We start from the raw sequence: 18,303 nt of genomic DNA, 5'->3' as shown, positions 1-18,303 counted from the left end.
AGCGATGTTAACAATTCCAAGTGTGCAGAAGGGGTTATTTCTTCAGACAGGTAAATCTCCATCTTCCCAAGTACAAACCCCTGTGATTCTCTAAGCCCCTCCTCAGCACTGGGGATGTTTTGTGCCCAGACTGCAGCCAGGCCAGGAGAGAGGCAGTGCTGCTCTGGGACACTGCAGCCAGGACATTGGGAGCAGGGAGAAGCACAGAGCTCTGCTGAATTTGTCCCAGATAACTTTGGATGCACAAATCCCATCTTAGAGAGCATCTGAGCTCCTTCTGCTGCTAGCAAAGGGAAATAAATTGCTTTTCTGCAGACACCCATTTGTCTTCCCTGGCAGGCCCTGGGGTGAAGGGCTAGACACCCAGAGGCCAAGTTGCTGAAGAGAAATAAGTGTCAGGGTGTCATAATTCAGCCCTTGGATGAACAATAATAATGCAGCTCCTCCAGCAGAGCAGGCCAGAGGCTGAGGAGGCAGAAGAATTCTCTGCCCTCACTCCAGAATGCCACAGCAGATGATGCACATTGCCATTGTAAAGAACCCCTCACACTCCTGCCATGCTGGGAATAATGGGTGGCAGACATCCACATCTGGATGTGGAGGAGAAGTCTTGCTGGGAAGGATGAAAATTTAACAGAAATGTTTTACAAATATGAACGCTTAGCAGAAGGTTCTTGGATATATAAAGATGTTTTTAGGGCCAATTGTTGCTGAAACAGCTGAGAGAACAAAGGTTCAGTCGAGTTGGAAGGTTTAGAACAAAGGTTTAGTCAGTTAGAACTTTATGGCTAAAAGGTTAAGAGGTCTTGAAACAAAGCATGTTTACCAAATAAAAAAAAACATAGGCAGACAAAGATGTTTTTTACCAAAGCAAGAAGAATTTTCCACTGCAAAGCAAGTTTCAAGGTTTAACATGTAATTACTAACTCAGATGATTAGTTAGTCACTACCATAATATGGTAATTTTAGCAGGTCAGATAGGAGATATATATATATATATATATATATAAATAGGAATAGGAAATATAGGAAATATATATATATTTGTAAAGGTATTGTGTATGATGCTGGTTGGTTTTTATGTAATATATTGTTTATATATATGTTTATATATATAATATATATAATATATATAATATATATAATATAATATATAATATATAACATATAATATATAATATATAATATATAATATATAATATATAATATATAATATATAATATATAATATATAATATAATATATATTTTAATATATATTTTTATACATTATATATTTATATATAATATACATTATACCTATTTTATATATATAATATATAATATATATTATATATATATTTTTGTATATATTGTAATATATTGTTTATGTATTATTATGTAATAATATGCACAGCAAAAGAAAGAGATATAAAAGAACTAAATGGGCTTCAGGACACAGGGCTCACCTACAGCCAGCAGCTGCAGAATGACCCATGACCCCCTGCTGTAATTTAGTCTATGGAATAAACAGCATTTTTAAAGAAGAGTCATCTGCAGTCCCCATCTCCCTGTAGACTCTTACAAGTCTGAACACTGAAAACACCAAAAATTGAAATGGATGGCTCCCAAAATGGGAAGAGTTTGGTCAGAAAGCTGCTCCATGAGGCACCTTAGGCAGCCCCTCCTCCACACAGCCCCCTGCACAAGGATTCACTTCAGAGAGATTTATTTAATGCAATAAGTGGCCTTCTCCACTTAGCAGAATGCACTGCTGATTTATGGTGTGGGGAGTCTTCCCTACAGCTTCCAGGGGAGCTCTCCCAGTCCCAAGCAGGATTTAAGCTCAGGGCCTGATTTCCCAGGGCTTTGCAGCACAAATAACACGAGGGATGAGCACAGCAATGGTGGAATAATCACAAGAGCTCACTCCAACCAGGGAAAGCCTGCTCAGACTCCCCTCCTGCACACAGGAACACACAGGGGATGATTTGGAGCAAACACAAAGCTTCAGCTCTGCACCTCTTTCCACTGCTATAAAAGAATCATGAGGGAGTGGCTGCCTTTTTAAATCAATCCTTAATTGGCAATGAGACATTCATATTTAACCACTCGGTGTGAACTAGCTAAAGTCAATTTTTAATTTTTTTTAAATTTTTTTTTGCATTGTGCTCTGCTTCTTATTTTGAGAGCCAGAGTTTCTATCTCATCCTTTCATTTTCAGAAAAAAAAAAAAAGAATACAGGTATTTTCTAGGAGAAAAGGATTTATTTGGCTCCATCAGAGTTATTCTAGCAAGCCTGGAATAAAAGAGGGAAGGAGAAACAGGGATCCCACGGGATCCTGTTTGTTGTAGCAGTGACTAATGCATTCCCTCAGATTTATATGAGGATCTCTGAATCAACACTTGATGCCCATCTGCTGCTGCTGGCTTTGTAAGTTTTATGTCTGAGATGTTTTGTGTTGAATTTAACTAATATTCTCCAGTCTCCTCACCTTTTACTGTAGAAAGAGAGAACCCAGCCGTGGAGGGACAGCAATTTTAGCAGGGATGTTTATTTTCACCCCATTTCCCTCCCCATCACCTGTTTTATGTGCCCTTAACTCCTTCCAGCCCTCAACATTTTCCAGCCCAGCAGGGTGGAAGAGTCTGTGGTGTGAATTTTTGATTGGAGGGTGCAGTTGAGCATCTCTTTTTGAAACTTCCAGTTTCCACAACAGCAGAACTGGAATAAAAAAGGGCTTTGTGTAGTTTTTGGGGATGTCTGCTCTGGCTCAGGGAGTGGTTATTTCTTCTGGTCTCAAAGCAGAGGAGGAATGAGGCACAAAGACAGGGGGACCTGGCAGCTTTGGAGGACTGGTTGGAAAGTTAAGGGGCACAGAGGAGTGAGAGGGCACAGAGGTCTGAAATCCCTGTGTTACAGGGCTAAACTTTGTGTCATGAACAATATCTGGTGCCATTTCACGGAAGCTGGAAAGCAGGAGAGTGAAGGGGCAGAAATACACTGGCATTTACGTATTTAAAAAAATAATTATTTGCCTGGGAAATGAACAACCTTAAAACAGTGGGGAGTTAAGGGCAGCCTGCTGAACTTAAATAGCTTTCCTTAATTTTTTTCCATAAGCAAATGAGAGAAAAGGTCAGTCTGAAATTCATCAGGTTGCAGAGAAATTTCTTCTGAGGTCTCTGGCTCTGTCCAGCTCTGGAGCAGATGTATCAAGGCAACAGGAGCAGCCTAAAGAGGCCACAGCAGGCTGGACTTTGCCTCTCCCACCAGCAATTCCCAGTGTTTCCACAGGAGAGGGAGAGGAGAAGGAGAAGGAGAAGGAGAAGGAGAAGGAGAAGGAGAAGGAGAAGGAGGAGAAGGAGGAGAAGGAGGAGAAGGAGAAGAAGGAGAAGAAGGAGAAGAAGAAGAACAAGAAGAAGAACAAGAAGAACAAGAAGAACAAGAAGAGCAAAAACAAGAGCAAGAGCAAGAACAAGAACAAGAACAAGAACAAGAACAAGAACAAGAACAAGAACAAGAGCAAGAACAAGAACAAGAACAAGAACAAGAGCAAGAACAAGAACAAGACAGCCCCAGCTCCTCAGTAGCTGTCCTGCCCTGGCTGGGGCTGAGCAGAGCTGTGTCCAGAGGTGTTTTGGGTGCTCAGGCTGCAGGAGCATCTCTGGGAACTGGCTGAGCAGAGTTTTGCAGTGCTGGAGTCGGAGCTGAGCGAGCTCTGGAAGAAGCTGTGATCCAAGGGAGACTCAGCAAAGCCAGACAAGGCTTGGGGAGCAGCAGAGCCCGACCCAGCCTCGTGTCACCTCACCCTGACCGAACCCAGCTGCTGCCTGAAGGGCCCTGCCTTTGTGTCCCCAAAGTGTCCCCATGGAACCCAGAGCCATTTTCTGCTGATTTACTCCCCCTGGGCCTCTGGCCAATGTATTTCTCTGCTGAAATTTCATTCCAAAAGGGCGACTTTTGTGTTTTGGTTAAATTCATGAGTGGATTTGAAACACCAGGGATTAATTCAGCCGTCGCTCTGGTTTTAGTACCAGAGGAGAAAAGCTCTTTTTCTATTGTTTATTCTTCATTCTTGTACAAGAATAAGTTCCAAATTGTGCAAAGTGACGTAAACATTTTTTATTTTTTATTTTTTTTTCAGTAGTAAAGGGCTATCACATTATAACAAAACACATCAGAAAAGGATTTGGCCAGAGATTGCCTGCCCCTAATCCCTGCTCCTGTATTCAGTGGCAAGAACAGCAGAAAGGACAGGCTGGCTTCTAAATGCCACAGGCTTTCAATGCTGACAGGTATTTGCATAGGAATATAGTCTTTATCCTGGACATGGAACTTGATTTGCATGGTTTGAAGTTGGCAGAAGTTGGATTTTATCTCGTGTAACCTCTGTGAAACCTGAATCAGAAGCACTTTTGCTGGATGGTGCAGGAATAGAATTGGTAGCAAAGTTTCCTGAGAGCCTGCTGGATAATGTCAGTGCAGCTCCTGCTCAGGGCAGGACTGGTGGCACATCTCTAAGGGCCTCACTGGCAAATTTGGAATAAAAAACATCTCCCCAGACACAGGAAAGGGCTTGAGTTGATTTTTCAGATATATTTCCCTCTGAAACTGCCTGGCAGTGTTGTCTCCTCCCCAGACCGAGCTGCTCTCCTGCACCCAGCCCTATCCTTTCGAGTCAGTGAGGGAGAGAAACTAAAATCCCTTTATAGGTGTAAGATGCTCTTCTAAATTTCAGGTTTTGCACAGATGCTGGGCTAAGATGAGACAGTGGCCAAAGGCATCAGGAAAGCTCAGTGAGAGCTGGAAACAAGCACACCCCAGAAGCTGCCCCACAACAACTTTTACCTATGGCAATGCTGACATTTTTAATCCTTAAAGGATTTAACTTGTCCAGATCAGCTTAACAAGGAGAAGTTTTTATAAACTGGGTTTGCTGAGAGCTGCTGGGCCCCTGGGGGGGCTGCCAGGGCTGCGGTGCTGGTGTGGAGCTTTTGGAGGAGCAGCTTGGCACAGGTGGTGACTGCAAACCCACACCCCAAAAGATGCATCAGGAGTCCCTGCATGTGCAGGGCATGCACAAAGCGAGGCTGGCTGTGCTTTCTAGTGCAGCTCAGCTTCTCAGTCCTCCACTCCAGGGCTCTGCAAAGGGCCATTATGGCTTCTGGAGAGAGGTGGAGCAAGCACAAGCAAGAAGTGCTGAGGTCTCTTTTCTCTGGGCTCCTGTCACTAGCATCCTCTGCCAGCCACACACGTGCATAACCACAGCTGGGGGTGATCCTTTTCAGCCAGCAGTGATCCAGAGCAGTGCAGGGGAGCAGAGCTGCAATCCCTGCCCTGCACAATCTCATGTGTGGCAGCACGAGACGCGTCTTGGCTCCAACCCCCCCTGTGCACCCTCCAGAACCTGGCCAGGGCTGTGCATCCCTTGTGCATCCTAACCCATTCCTGGCACCCTGAAACCCAGCAGAGTCTGCTGAAACCACTCTGTCAGCTGGGAGCTGCCAAGCTGGGGCCACTCACGTCTGCTGGTGAATTGCAGCAGCAGCAGGGTTTCAAAAATGTGCCTTTAAACTGGTTCTGCCTTCTGCTGCCCAGTGCATTAAGCAGAGCATTTATAAATGTCCAAGTACTTAGCTAAAGGAGATGAATATCTATATCTATCTATCTATCCATTATCTATCTATCTATCTATCTATCTATCTATCTATCCATTATCTATCTATCTATCTATGTATCTATCCATCCATCCATCCATCCATCCATCCATCCATCCATCCATCCATCCATTATCTATCTATTATCTATCCATTATCTATCCATTATGTATCTATCTACCTATCTATCTGTCTGTCTGTCTGTCTGTCTGTCTCTATCTCTCCCGACCATTGCTACACTTGTCGAGTGAGGAGGAAGAGGGATTTGCACCCTGCTCTAGACCTGGCCCAGAGCTGGCTCTGGCTGTGTCTGTGTGCCGTGCCACCCCGCTGGAGCCCTCCGGAGGAGCCTGGCGCTGCCGGGATCCATTCCCACCCTCCTGCCGTGCCCTGGCCCAGAGAAACACTCACGTCTCCAGCGGGATCCTCGTCTGGGCCCTGGCGCAGGGCGGGAGGCAGAGCGCTCCGAGCATCATCATCATCATCCCCATGCAGGGGACGGCGCCGGGCCCGGGCCCGCGGGCAGCCGCCATCAGCACGGGCTGGGGCCGCTGTCCCCGCTGTCCCCGCTGTCCCCGCTGTCCCGGGGCCGCTCCCCCTCCATGGAGCCGGCCCGGGAGCGCTGCCGCTGCCGCACCGAGCCCCGGCGGCTCCGCGGCCGCCTCTGCCCCGGGAGCGCCGCTCCGGCCCCCGGCCGCCGTCGGGGGTGTCCGGCCCAGGGCACCGAACCGGGGCAGGGGCAGCACCCGCGGGTGGGAACCCGGGGGGAGCACCCGGGGTGAACACCCAGGGGTGAACACCCGAGGATGAACACCCGAGGATGAGCACCCAGGGATGAGCACCTGAGGATGAGCACCCAGGGGTGAACACCCAGGGATGAGCACCCGGGGATGAGCACCCAGGGGTGAGCACCCAGGGGTGAGCACCCGGGGATGAACACCCAGGGATGAGCACCCAAGGATGAACAGCCAGGGATGAGCACCCAAGGATGAACACCCAGGGATGAGCACCCAAGGATGAACAGCCAGGGATGAACACCCGAGGATGAACACCCAAGGATGAACACCCAGGGATGAACACCCGAGGATGAACACCCAGGGATGAACACCCAAGGATGAACACCCAAGGATGAACACCCAGGGATGAACACCCGAGGATGAACACCCAAGGATGAACACCCGAGGATGAACAGCCAGGGATGAACACCCGAGGATGAACACCCAGGGGTGAACACCCAGGGATGAACACCCAGGGATGAGCACCCGAGGATGAACACCCAAGGATGAACACCCGAGGATGAACACCCAGAGATGAACACCCAGAGATGAGCACCCAAGGATGAACACCCAGGGATGAACACCCGAGGATGAACACCCAGGGATGAACACCCAGGGGTGAACACCCGAGGATGAACACCCAGGGATGAACACCCAAGGATGAGCACCCAAGGATGAGCACCCAAGGATGAACACCCAGGGGTGAACACCCAGGGATGAACACCCAGGGGTGAACACCCAGGGATGAACACCCAGGGGTGAACACCCAGGGATGAACACCCAAGGATGAACACCCAAGGATGAACACCCAAGGATGAACAGCCAGGGATGAACACCCGAGGATGAACACCCGAGGATGAACACCCAGAGATGAACACCCAGGGGTGAACACCCAAGGATGAACACCCAGGGGTGCAGAGCGGCTCCGAGCCCCGCAGCAGCCGCGGCAGGACGGAGCTCCGCGCTGGGAGCTGCAGCAGCTCCGTAATCCCCTGCCAGCCCTTAATCCCCTCGCCAAGCAGCAGCAGCCACAGATTTAGGGAAGTGGGGTGGGATAAAATCACCCGGGATTACTCTGATTCCTGAAGACGGGCCTTGGCTTCTCCAGCCGGAGGTCAGGCCGCGCTTGCTTTAAAGGGGTCGCATCCGCATCCCCCAAAAACCCTTCCCTGGGCTTTGCTCTCTGCCTCCCCCACCTGCAGGGTGTCCCAGCTCCTGTTATCCCTGTCCCAAGGGGATTTGGGCCGGCACCAGGAGGTGGGGACAGCGGTGGAGCCCTGCCCGGGGCTGAGGTTCGCACAGGGATGGGCAGAGCCTTGGCAGCAGCCAGGGCAATCTGCCTCCAAACCATGTCTGAGGGTCTGTGGCGAGGGCAGAGGAGGGAAATGAGCAGTGAGAAGCGAGAATGCCATGGAGGAAAGGGCCTGCATTCACCTCTTGATGTGAACAAATATTTATTAATGGCCAGGCCTTTGGCCAACATTCCCTTGAGGTTGCCCTCCCCTCTGTCTGGAGATCAATGGATCAAAGGAGCCTGAGCGCTGAGCTTGATGGGCAGCAGAAAGCTCCAAACTGCTCCCTGGCACGAGGGACACACTCTGGAAGCTCATTATCATCATGAAAAGTATCAATTATAAAGAACTCCAAGAGCATAAATGACTACAGCAACCTGTTGGACAGCTTGGCTCTGTAGCCATGAATTAACCTATTTATTGCAGTGCCTTCCAATGGTTTTTTGCATGTTCACAGATGGCTTGTTTAATGTAAAATGCGACGTAAAATGCAAATGTTTCATGTAAAATGCGACATAAAATGCAAATGTTTCATGTAAAATGCAAATGTTTCATGTAAAATGCAAATATTTAATGTAAAATGCGACGTGAAGCTCAAAGCCACAATAGATTTTTAGGTTTCTCTAAGGACATGGAGAAGGAAACTGGCTGCCAAAGCACTGAAATAAAATTAAGGCCCGTAGTGTAGATGGCAGCTGTAGAGAAAATTAACTGTATCCCAGCCAAAAGCAGCACAGATGCACTTTAAATGGGATAATAGAAGTGAGAGAGGAAATACTGAGAAGGGAATGGAACCAGGAAACATTGAATAGAGGTTAAATTGATGATGAAGAGGCTGAAAGGCTGTGGTAAGGAATTAAGTTACTCCAGGAATAACTCACCTCAGGATAGGATGGTTTTGTCTTTTATTATGATATTTGCTCTAGACTGAATGTTTTATTGAAAGTTAAAGTCTTCTTCAAGCTGAAGCTCTGGTTCTGGAGGTGATAAATTTATGTTTTTAAGTTTGTGCAAAGGGTTACATGGGGAAGTCAAAATTTATTTTAAGTTATTAAAATTAAAATAAATAAATAATAAAAAATTAATAAATAATAATAAAAATAATAAATAATAAATAAAAATAATAGATATTTAAAATTTATTTTAAGGCCAGTTATTTCTGGCCTTAAAATATATATAAAAATTATAAAAATATCATTTTCTACACAACAAAGCCTGAAGGGACAGAGCCTTCAGCACATCTCATGGGTGCACAGCAGCTTTGGGAGGCAACAGGCAGAGCAGGTCTGGGCCTGTGTAATTCACCTCTCTCAAATGGCCAAAATCTGCTGGAAAATAGGAGAAAATTGCTCTTGGAGGAGCCAGGAAGGCTGAGAATGGAGGCTTCATTTGTCTGTGCTTGCCAGGATTAAAACTGAGGGGTGGCACACAGGGTGACAGGCTTCCCTGTCTGGGTACATGAGGGAAAGAGAGGATACAAATTCACATTCTGGAAAAAAAAATAAAAATCTGAAATGAGATCTGAAGGCAGGAGCATCAGCATTTTAGGTAACATTTTCTCTCCTCTTTGTAAGGAGCTGTACAAATTGTTCTTGTGAGTGGTTTTTGCAGGATCTCCTCTGTAACCTGTGTGAAAAACGAGGTTCACATCATTTTTATAGAATTTAAAAGTTTAATAAAAAAAGACAATTAGGAGAATAAATAAAGTAAAGCATACAGATCTGGCTGGGTGTCTCTGCATTCACCTCACTGACAAAGGATTGTCCCTTAAAAACAGAACCCTGCTCCATATCCAGAAATTCTCACACATATTCAGACATTCTGCTTAGGATCTTTGGTGTTCTTCTGTTCAGTTTTCTCTTGCCCCCTTCCCAATAGATCAATCTTCTTTGCACCATTGAGATTTACATTCCCTGATCCCAGAAATGCAATAAATTCCTCCCCCCAGAGTTCTGGTCACTGCTGTCTTCATCTGGATAAATTCACAAATTTATTTTGTAAATAAATTCACAAATTTATTTTGTAAATAAATTTGTATTTTTAAATTTTAAAATACAAAAATATTTAAAAATTTTGTATTTTTATTTGTTTACAAATGCAGGAGCTCTCCAGCTATTTTTTTTCCCCCTCAGTCTTTGGATTATACACACAAAAGCAGTTTTTATTTTAATACTATGCCATAACCTAACATATATGTATTATACCACTATTTCTAAATTTCATCAATAACAGAAATAAAGAAAACTATATTAATACAACAAAACTTCTCATTCTTATACACATAACATTCATTTTAATATTTGTGAAAAGCCAACAATATAAAATGTATCTATAACATTTTAATATTTGCAAATAGCCAACAAGATAAAATGTGTCTATAATATTTTAATATTTGCAAATAGCCAACAAGATAAAATGTATCTATAATATTTTAATATTTGCAAATAGCCAACAAGATAAAATGTATCTATAACACCTGTGTGTGCTGTTTGCATCTGTGATTAATCCAGATGGGTTCAGCCCTTGTCTGGGTGTGTTTGGTAACCCCTAAAATGTTGATAGAGAGGGCAATGAGACAGCAGCACTCTCAGCTGGGAGATCCAAATCCCTTTATTTGGATTTATCTCATTTACTGGATATATCTCACTTAACCCCTTAATGATCTAAAATTGCAAGGAAGTAAGATTGGAAGATTAAATGAAAATAGCACTGAAAACTGCAAACCCCAGGTGCCTGCAGGGCTTTAATGGGATTATTGTGCTTCCAGTTGCTTCTGCAGAGCTCAGCCTGCACAGTGTGTGAGCACAACTGGGGCAGGGGAAGGAGAGAGCAGCAGGGGATGACTGGGGGAAAAGAAAATCAAACCTGAGAGGAAGAATGAAAGCAAAGATGTAAAAAGGAGTGAGAACTTAAAGCTGCAAGAAATGCAAAGTGCATCAATTCAGACTGATGCAAGTGCAAGCAATTCAGAGCTACGTTTGCAAAGCCATGAGGCAATAAAAGAAATGAGAATTCCAGTGTGATTTTGTGCTGTAAACACAGGCAGGGGGAGATTTACCTGCTCTGTTCAGCTCTGGTTTGACCAAAACCAGAGTTTGGGTGGTTGTGTTAAGGGAAGATACTGGCAAATGTTCTGACCAGGAAAAGAACAAATATTACCAAAAGGCTGGTTAAGAAGTGTTGTCTCAAGTGGGAAACAGAGGAGAAGAATGTAATTAAATAAGTCACCATGGGAATAAACTACGTGGCCTTGCATTTACCTGAGATCACAACCTTGTGCCTTCCTTATCCCTTCATGAGGCAGCTCAGATGAGTGTCTGAGCACAAAATCCTCTGTGCCCTGCTCAGATGCTCTGCTGCTGGCTCTGATTTTGGGCTGGGGTCCCACTGAGGAGACCCTGACAGGAGGGGGCAGAGGAAAGGAGGCTCACACAAGAGGCCAGGCAGCAGCAGGGTGACCTGGAGCACTCGTGTCCCCCCAGATCCCACTCACCCCTGGGGGCTCTGCACATTTCTGCAGAGCCCCTCTTCTGCAAGCCTTGCCTGCAGCTCGTGGAAGCACCAAATAGCTGTCACATTAATCAGTGCCTTAGGCTGGTTATTTTGCCTTTTTTCCTTTCTAGGTTTTTTTCCTCCATGCTTTCCGCTCTAAATTTAGTCTTGTTTAAATACTCCAAGATGAAATGAGCATTTTTTTTTTATTTTTATATATTTTTTTAAAATTTGTTATTGCTAACAGCATTTTAAGCCCTCATCAGAGGGAGTGTTCTGAGCAGCAGGAAATTCAGGGCACAGAGGGAGACACCAAGGGAGAGCAGAATGCACAGGAAACAAAGAGCACTGGAGCATCTCCCCACTCCCTCTGAAGCCAGGGCAAGAAAAAGAAGAATTAATTAAAAAAAAAGAAAAAAAGGAAAAGGAAAAGCAAGTGAAAGCAGATGCTCTGTTTGGGGAGAGCTGTGAGCAGAATGGAGCTTTCCTGTGTGCTAACACAAAAGCACCCAGAGAGAAAGTCAACTTTATCTCCCCACTATCAAAGGGTTAAATTTAATCCTTTACATTCCTAGTCCACCTGAAGGAATTTGATTAAGAGAAAGGGAAATCCCATTTGAAGAGAGATTAAAGCTTTTTGTGATAAACTGGCTGCACTAGAACAGCTTTTCTGGGGAGGGGGCTTTGCTTTGCAGGGAGCCCCAGGAATTGTGGTGCATCCAGAGGCTGAATAAATGATCCCAGTCATTCTGGCAGTCTGTGCTGCACAGACACTCCACTCTGTGCACATCCAGCAACATCATCTGTGCTGCCAAATCCTTTGTGTGCAGCTGGAGATGCAGTGCCTGTTATAGATACATTTTATATTGCTGGCTTTTTGCAAATATTAAAATGTTATAGATACATTTTATATTGCTGGCTTTTCACAAATATTAAAATGAATGTTATGTGTATAAGAATGGGAAATTTTGTTGTATTGATATAGTTTTATTTCTGTTATTGATGAAATTTAGAAATAGTAGTATAATAGTGGTGTAATACATATATTAGGCTATGGCATAGTATTAAAATAAAAACTGCTTTTGTTTGTATAACCCAAAGACTGAGAAAAAAAATACAGCTAGAGAACTCCTGCATTTGTAAACTTTCTGATCCAGATGAAGACAGCAGTGACCAGAGCTCTTGGGAGAGGAATTTATTGCATTTCTGGTATCAGGGAATGTAAATTTCGATGGCACCAAGAGGATTGATCTATTGGGAAGGGGGCAAGAGAAAACTGAACAGAAGAACACCAAAGATCCACAGAAGAATGTCTGAATATGTGTGAGAATTTCTGGATATGGAGCAGGGTTCTGTTTTTAAGGGACAATCCTTTGTCAGTGAGGTGAATGCACAGACACCCGGCCAGATCTGTATGCTTTACTTTATTTTTTCTCCTAATTGTCTTTTTTATTAAATTCTATAAAAATGATGTGAAGCTCGTTTTTCACAGTGCCCCTGCTGGGGGAACAGATCCCTCCTCTCTGCTCAGTGTGTGAGCCAGCAGCCAGGATTCTGCAAGGTTATCAGGACAGAGGTATTTGGGCCAAATTAAAGTTGTTCCAGCCTGGCAGGGCTACAAAAAAGGAGGGTCCCTCCTCCATCTGTTCCACTCTCAGGGTCAGCAGGTGTGGAAGGCAGGGATGAGCTGCATGGTCTGGTGTCAGTGGCTCACCTTCTGGCTGAAACCCTGGTGAGGATTTAGGAGGTTATGGCTGTTTTGGAAATACAATAATTCCCTGAGCTCTTGCAGGGGGGAGAGAGCAGAACCTGCCAAGGACCCTCTTGTGATCTACAGGGCCAGAGCAGCAGAGGTTCCCTGCTGTGTGCTGGGATCCCAGCTCAGCAGGGAGGGTTTGCTCTGCTCCCTGCCCTTGGGGGATGTGGAGCTCTCTGCAGTGATGCAGGCGTGGAACATCTGCCTGTCAGTGAGGATGGCATCAGCCCAGCCCAGCCCTGGGCTCTCCATCTGCTCACACTCGTGCCTCCTCCTCAGGGTGAAAAACGAGGTTCACATCATTTTTATAGAATTTAAAAGTTTGATAAAAAAAGACAATTAGGAGAAAAAATAAAGTAAAGCATACAGACCTGGCTGGGTGTCTCTGCATTCACCTCACTGACAAAGGATTGTCCCTTAAAAACAGAACCCTGCTACATATCCAGAAATTCTCACACATATTCAGACATTCTTCTGTGGATCTTTGGTGTTCTGTTCAGTTTTCTCTTGCCCCCTTCCCAGTAGATCAATCTTCTTTGCACCATTGAGATTTACATTCCCTGATACCAGAAATGCAATAAATTCCTCCCCCCAGAGTTCTGGTCACTGCTGTCTTCATCTGGATAAATTTACAAATTTATTTTGTAAATAAATTTGTATTTTTAAATTTTAAAATACAAAAATATTTAAAAACTTTGTATTTTTTATTTGTTTACAAATGCAGGAGTTCTTTAGCTATTTTTTTTTTCCTCACTCTTTGGGTTATACAAACAAAAGCAGTTTTTATTTTAATACTATGCCATCACCTAACATATATGCATTATACTACCTCTAAATTTCATCAATAACAGAAATAAAGAAAACTATATTAATACAACAAAACTTCTCATTCTTATACACATAACATTCATTTTAATATTTGTGAAAAGCCAACAATATAAAATGTATCTATAACATTTTAATACTTGCAAATAGCCAACAAGATAAAATGTATCTATAACATTTTAATACTTGCAAATAGCCAACAATATAAAATGTATCTGTAACATCAGGGAGCTGCTCTGCCACGGCATAAATAAAGGGCAATGTCTGATCTGGGCAGAAAAACTTTCTATTTCCCCTCCCAGAGGTTGAAAATCTTTGAATCTTTCCTGCTAATTTTGTTTTGTTGCAGATACTGAGTGTCCAGGCGAGGCCTGTTGTTATGTGTATCAGAATTTCTGGAATATTCAGAGCTCAATTAAAAAATAAATCTTAAAAGTCTTATAATTTATTTTTTTTTCCCCCCTTTCCTTTTGATTTCACAGAAGGCAGCAGCCTTGCCAAAATTCTAGGTCACAAATTATAACATTTCATGCTTTTCTCCTTTGAAAATGAGACTACATTTTTTTCCCCCACAAGAATCAGAGGCGATGGCTTTCAGTGTGATTAAAGATAAAAGCTGGGCTTTGGATACATTTTAGCACACACTGATGTAGGTGTAGATAAAACCAGTCCATTCTTTCATGAATATTAATGAAAACATGTTTTGTGATTTTAGGCAGCCATCAATTGTTATTAAAAATACCCTGACAGTTCTGAAGAGGAGAGAGAGGTGGGGGGAAGGCTTTGCACATCCAATTAACACCATTTTGTGTTTTGCTGTGGAATTACCCTGTACTGAGTGTGAGAGGAGCTTTCCTGACCTCAGGAAAGCTCAGTGGGCTGGCAGGGAACGCTGCTCACCCATCCAAGCACGGCACTGCTCCTTTTAAACTCTTTTAACCTCTGGTTACAATTCAAGTCACTTCCCGTCACCCTAAATTGCCTCTGAGCTCGTAATTAGCTCAGTCACCTGCCAGCTTCCATAGCACACACTCATTCTTCCTCCCTTCAACATCTGACAGCATCTCAGCCTTCAAGCAGAGCTCCCCTCCAGCCCTGTGTGCTGTGAGCCTGCCCTGGAAGCGTGGAGATACAAATCGTGCCCAGAAGGATCATTAAATGCCTTCTTTGATTTCCTTCAAGGAGCACAAAGGAGCTGGGGAAGGGAATCAGGGCCTTCCTTGCCAGCATGGTGGGGTTTTCTGGGGTTTTTTGATGATGTGAGGGGTGCTGGAGCCAGTCCCCACCTGTGCTGGGTGAGGCTCTCCAGCTCCCAGCTTTCTCCTCCAGATGTGGGTGCAGAGGAGGATGGCAAACCCCCAGGAAAGGATTCCCAAGGATTGAGCCTGGTCTGGACACGTGTGCTGTGAGAGAAATAACTCCTCTCTTACTGCTGGCACCTGTAGCAATGTGTAAAGTTTATTGTTGGCCTTCTGTTCTTCTCCCCAGGACCGAGACTGGCAAAGCACAAACTGTTTTTGTGTTCAACCCCATTGTTTATTCTTCTCTTATCTACATGACATATTTACAGAGCACAGGGAGCTGTGTACACTGGGCCAACAAGGTGCAAAATGGATCTCTTTAATGCGTTTTAATTGTCAACTCATCTAATAGTGAAATGCTAAATAACTTATTGTCACTTAGAGCCCTTTGTGTCCTGCAATGTGCATTCTTTTATATATTCTATATTATTATAAATATGATATAAATATTATTTTCTATCTATCTATCTATCTATCTATCTATCTATCATTATCTATCTATCTATCTATCTATCTATCTATCTATCTATCTATCTATTTAATTTTATATATTCTGTATTATTTTTCTATTATTTTATATATATATATATATATATATATATTATTTTATATATTGTATCACCTAATATTACCCAAAAACTGAAGAAGGAGAAGAAGGAGAAGGAGGAGAAGGAGAAGGAGAAGAAGAAGAAGAAGAAGAAGAAGAAGAAGAAGAAGAAGAAGAAGAAGAAGAAGAAGAAGAAGAAGAAGAAGAAGAAGAAGAAGAAGAAGAAGAAGAAGAAGAAGAAGAAGAAAACAACACCCTTAATCTTCTATGTTTTCTCTTATTCACTAATACAACTTCAACCCTAAACTCTAACTTTCTTACTTAGTGACTTAATATAATTCCATCTAATGTACACACTCAGGTTCTCAGTTTCATCACTTAGTTCTAGAAGCTTTCTCAATGGTTTTAAGTTAAACTCAGTGCTCCCTTGGGTGTTTGAGCTTGTCAGCACAGACACAGGGATATTATCTGTGCCTCTGACTCCAACATCATATGTCTGAAGAATAAATCAGTTTCTAGCAGCCTGGCTCCTCCTGCTTCCCCCTGCTGTTGTCAGCTTCTGGGACAGGCAGGAGAGAGGTGGGGAGAGCTGAGCAGAGCTCTGGCTCAGGGGCAGAGCAGTCTGCAGCACGCTGGAGATAAAACTGAGTGGGATGGAGGCTTGCAAGAGGTACCGAGAAATGATACTTTATGTGTCTGAAATTTAAACATGAAATTTTAATGGAGCAAATATTTCTAACTTTTATGTTGTTAAGAAAGGAAATTTCTATTCCAGCTGGCGATGTCTGTCTCAAATCATCTTTCATTTGCCAGCTCCAGCTCTGCCTTCTCGTTAGTGCAGCGTTGAGGCTGAAGTTCACATCTCTCTGAGCCAGAGGCTCCTGAAGTTTCAGACAGAAGCCAAAGAGTTGTGCCCTGAGGGATTCCTTGGCAGGAAATGTGATGTGCATAAAGCAGGCAGAGTGGTGCTGAAATCTCATTAGTGATGGCTGCTCGCTGCAGCTCTGACCTTGGCTTAATTCGTTCAAGTGACGCTGGAGTTAATTGGGGTTCTCAGTTCGGAGTGATTCCCTTTTCCAAGGGCAGTTTTTAAGCCTAGATCTTCTGTGTCCTCAGTTTACTGCTCAGCTTTGTCCCATCCTTGAAGTGCCATGATTTTCTATTTGCCTTCCAGAGGATTTTTCTAGAGCTCTGCTGTTTTTTCCCCCCCTAATATCTGTCTTCACATCTGCCTCCAGCTGTTTTATTCTCATCTACCTGTTAGCATTCAGGAACACATAATCACAGAATAATTATATAAAGGTGCTTTATTGAAGAGCTCTGGGTGTCAGGGGTACACAGACCCAAATCTGACCCATCTTGGTTTTGAGCTGAACATGTTTTATACTCTATCATTATATAACTTACATATTAATTATTAAACTTACACTGTTTTATTGTATGCATTGATTTTACCCAAGCATGGATTTCTCATGATCCCCCTCAGCCCCCTAACATTGTTCCTCATGTTCTTTAAACAATAATTATATCTGATCCCATCTAAAAATTATATCATTTATCATACACTGACCACACAGGTGCAGTTTGACCTGATCTTTAGCAAGCACAAGGCCTAACATTTCTCAGGGCCTACCTTTAACACTTTTCCCAGGCCTTGCCATGCCTAACTTTCTTTCTAACTCCCTGAATTTTCTATGATTTTAAAATCTTTTACTATCATACCCAGGCAGAAACTGCAACTGGAAAGGTTGTTCACTTCCAAAGCCCTTCCTGCAAGGATGGGCTGCAGCAGCAGAGGCCAGGCTGCTGTTCTTTCTCATCCCACACACCTCCTTGAGGGTGATCAGGAGAGAAAGGAACTCACAGCTTTCACAATCCCTCCAAAAAGCTGGGGGGAATCCAGCAGGCCTCCAAATTCCACAGCAAGCTGGTCATACTCAGGCTGAAAGGTGAAAAAAGCAATAGTTAAACACATCTGGGATGGAATGGGATGGAAGCAGAGAAGGTTGATGTGATGGAACTCCTTAGAATCGATTGCTGAGGAGGGCTGGGAAATCCAACAGGTTAAAAGAGCCACAGAGCTCTTTTCCTGCTTTTTGGCAGGGAAGATCCAGACTGGCTGCATTCAGTACTCTGCTGAAGATGTTAACCAGGGGGAAAATTGATATTAGCTCCAGAAAATAGCCAGTTGTGCCCATGGCAGCTCAGGGCCACAAAGGTGTGGTGACAAATGCAGAGAGCACAGAGCGAGCTCCGTCTCTGGACAGGGTTTTGTGGGGATCAGGGGAGCAGATCCTTGTCCAGAGGATGTTTTATCACCCTCAGTGTGTTGTTTCAGCCTTGCTGAGCACTGCTGTTCCCTGGCACACGAAGACAAAGATGTTTGTGGGGAGGAGCTAACACGGGAGGTTTTGCCTTTCCCTCTCCCAGTGAAAACGGAGTTTTTGTAATTCTGGTCTTTTCTGAAATGACAGCAGCAATTGCTCTCCTCTGGACAGACCACCAGAACCCCTTTAGGGCTTAAGAAGCAGAAGGACACGTGGCAAATCACACCAGAGGCTGAGGAGAGAGCGAGGGAAGAGCAGGATGGCTCAGCAGGGATAATGGCAATCTTGCTCCAGAGGGCCTCCTTAGCATCATCCTTGCCACCCAGCTGGGGAGAGCAAGCTTATTAT

General features: G+C 44.0%; 1 protein-coding gene across 1 annotated transcript in view; it reads right to left on the bottom strand.

Moving 5' to 3' along the window:
* Positions 1 to 6,172, bottom strand: part of CACNA2D4 (calcium voltage-gated channel auxiliary subunit alpha2delta 4) — a 121,716-nt gene extending 115,544 nt beyond the window's left edge. Inside the window, exon 1 of the mRNA XM_023925803.2 lies at positions 6,051 to 6,172. Within this exon, the coding sequence (XP_023781571.2) occupies positions 6,051 to 6,172 (122 nt within the window). The remainder of the gene's footprint in view (positions 1 to 6,050) is intronic.
* Positions 6,173 to 18,303: the final 12,131 nt, after the last annotated feature.

The sequence above is a fragment of the Cyanistes caeruleus genome, chromosome 4 (assembly GCF_971803275.1).
Source record: "Cyanistes caeruleus chromosome 4, bCyaCae1.hap1.1, whole genome shotgun sequence".
Lineage (NCBI taxonomy): Eukaryota > Metazoa > Chordata > Aves > Passeriformes > Paridae > Cyanistes > Cyanistes caeruleus.
The sequence above is the reverse complement of the archived record's forward strand: the minus strand, read 5'-3'. Positions and strand labels throughout refer to the sequence as shown.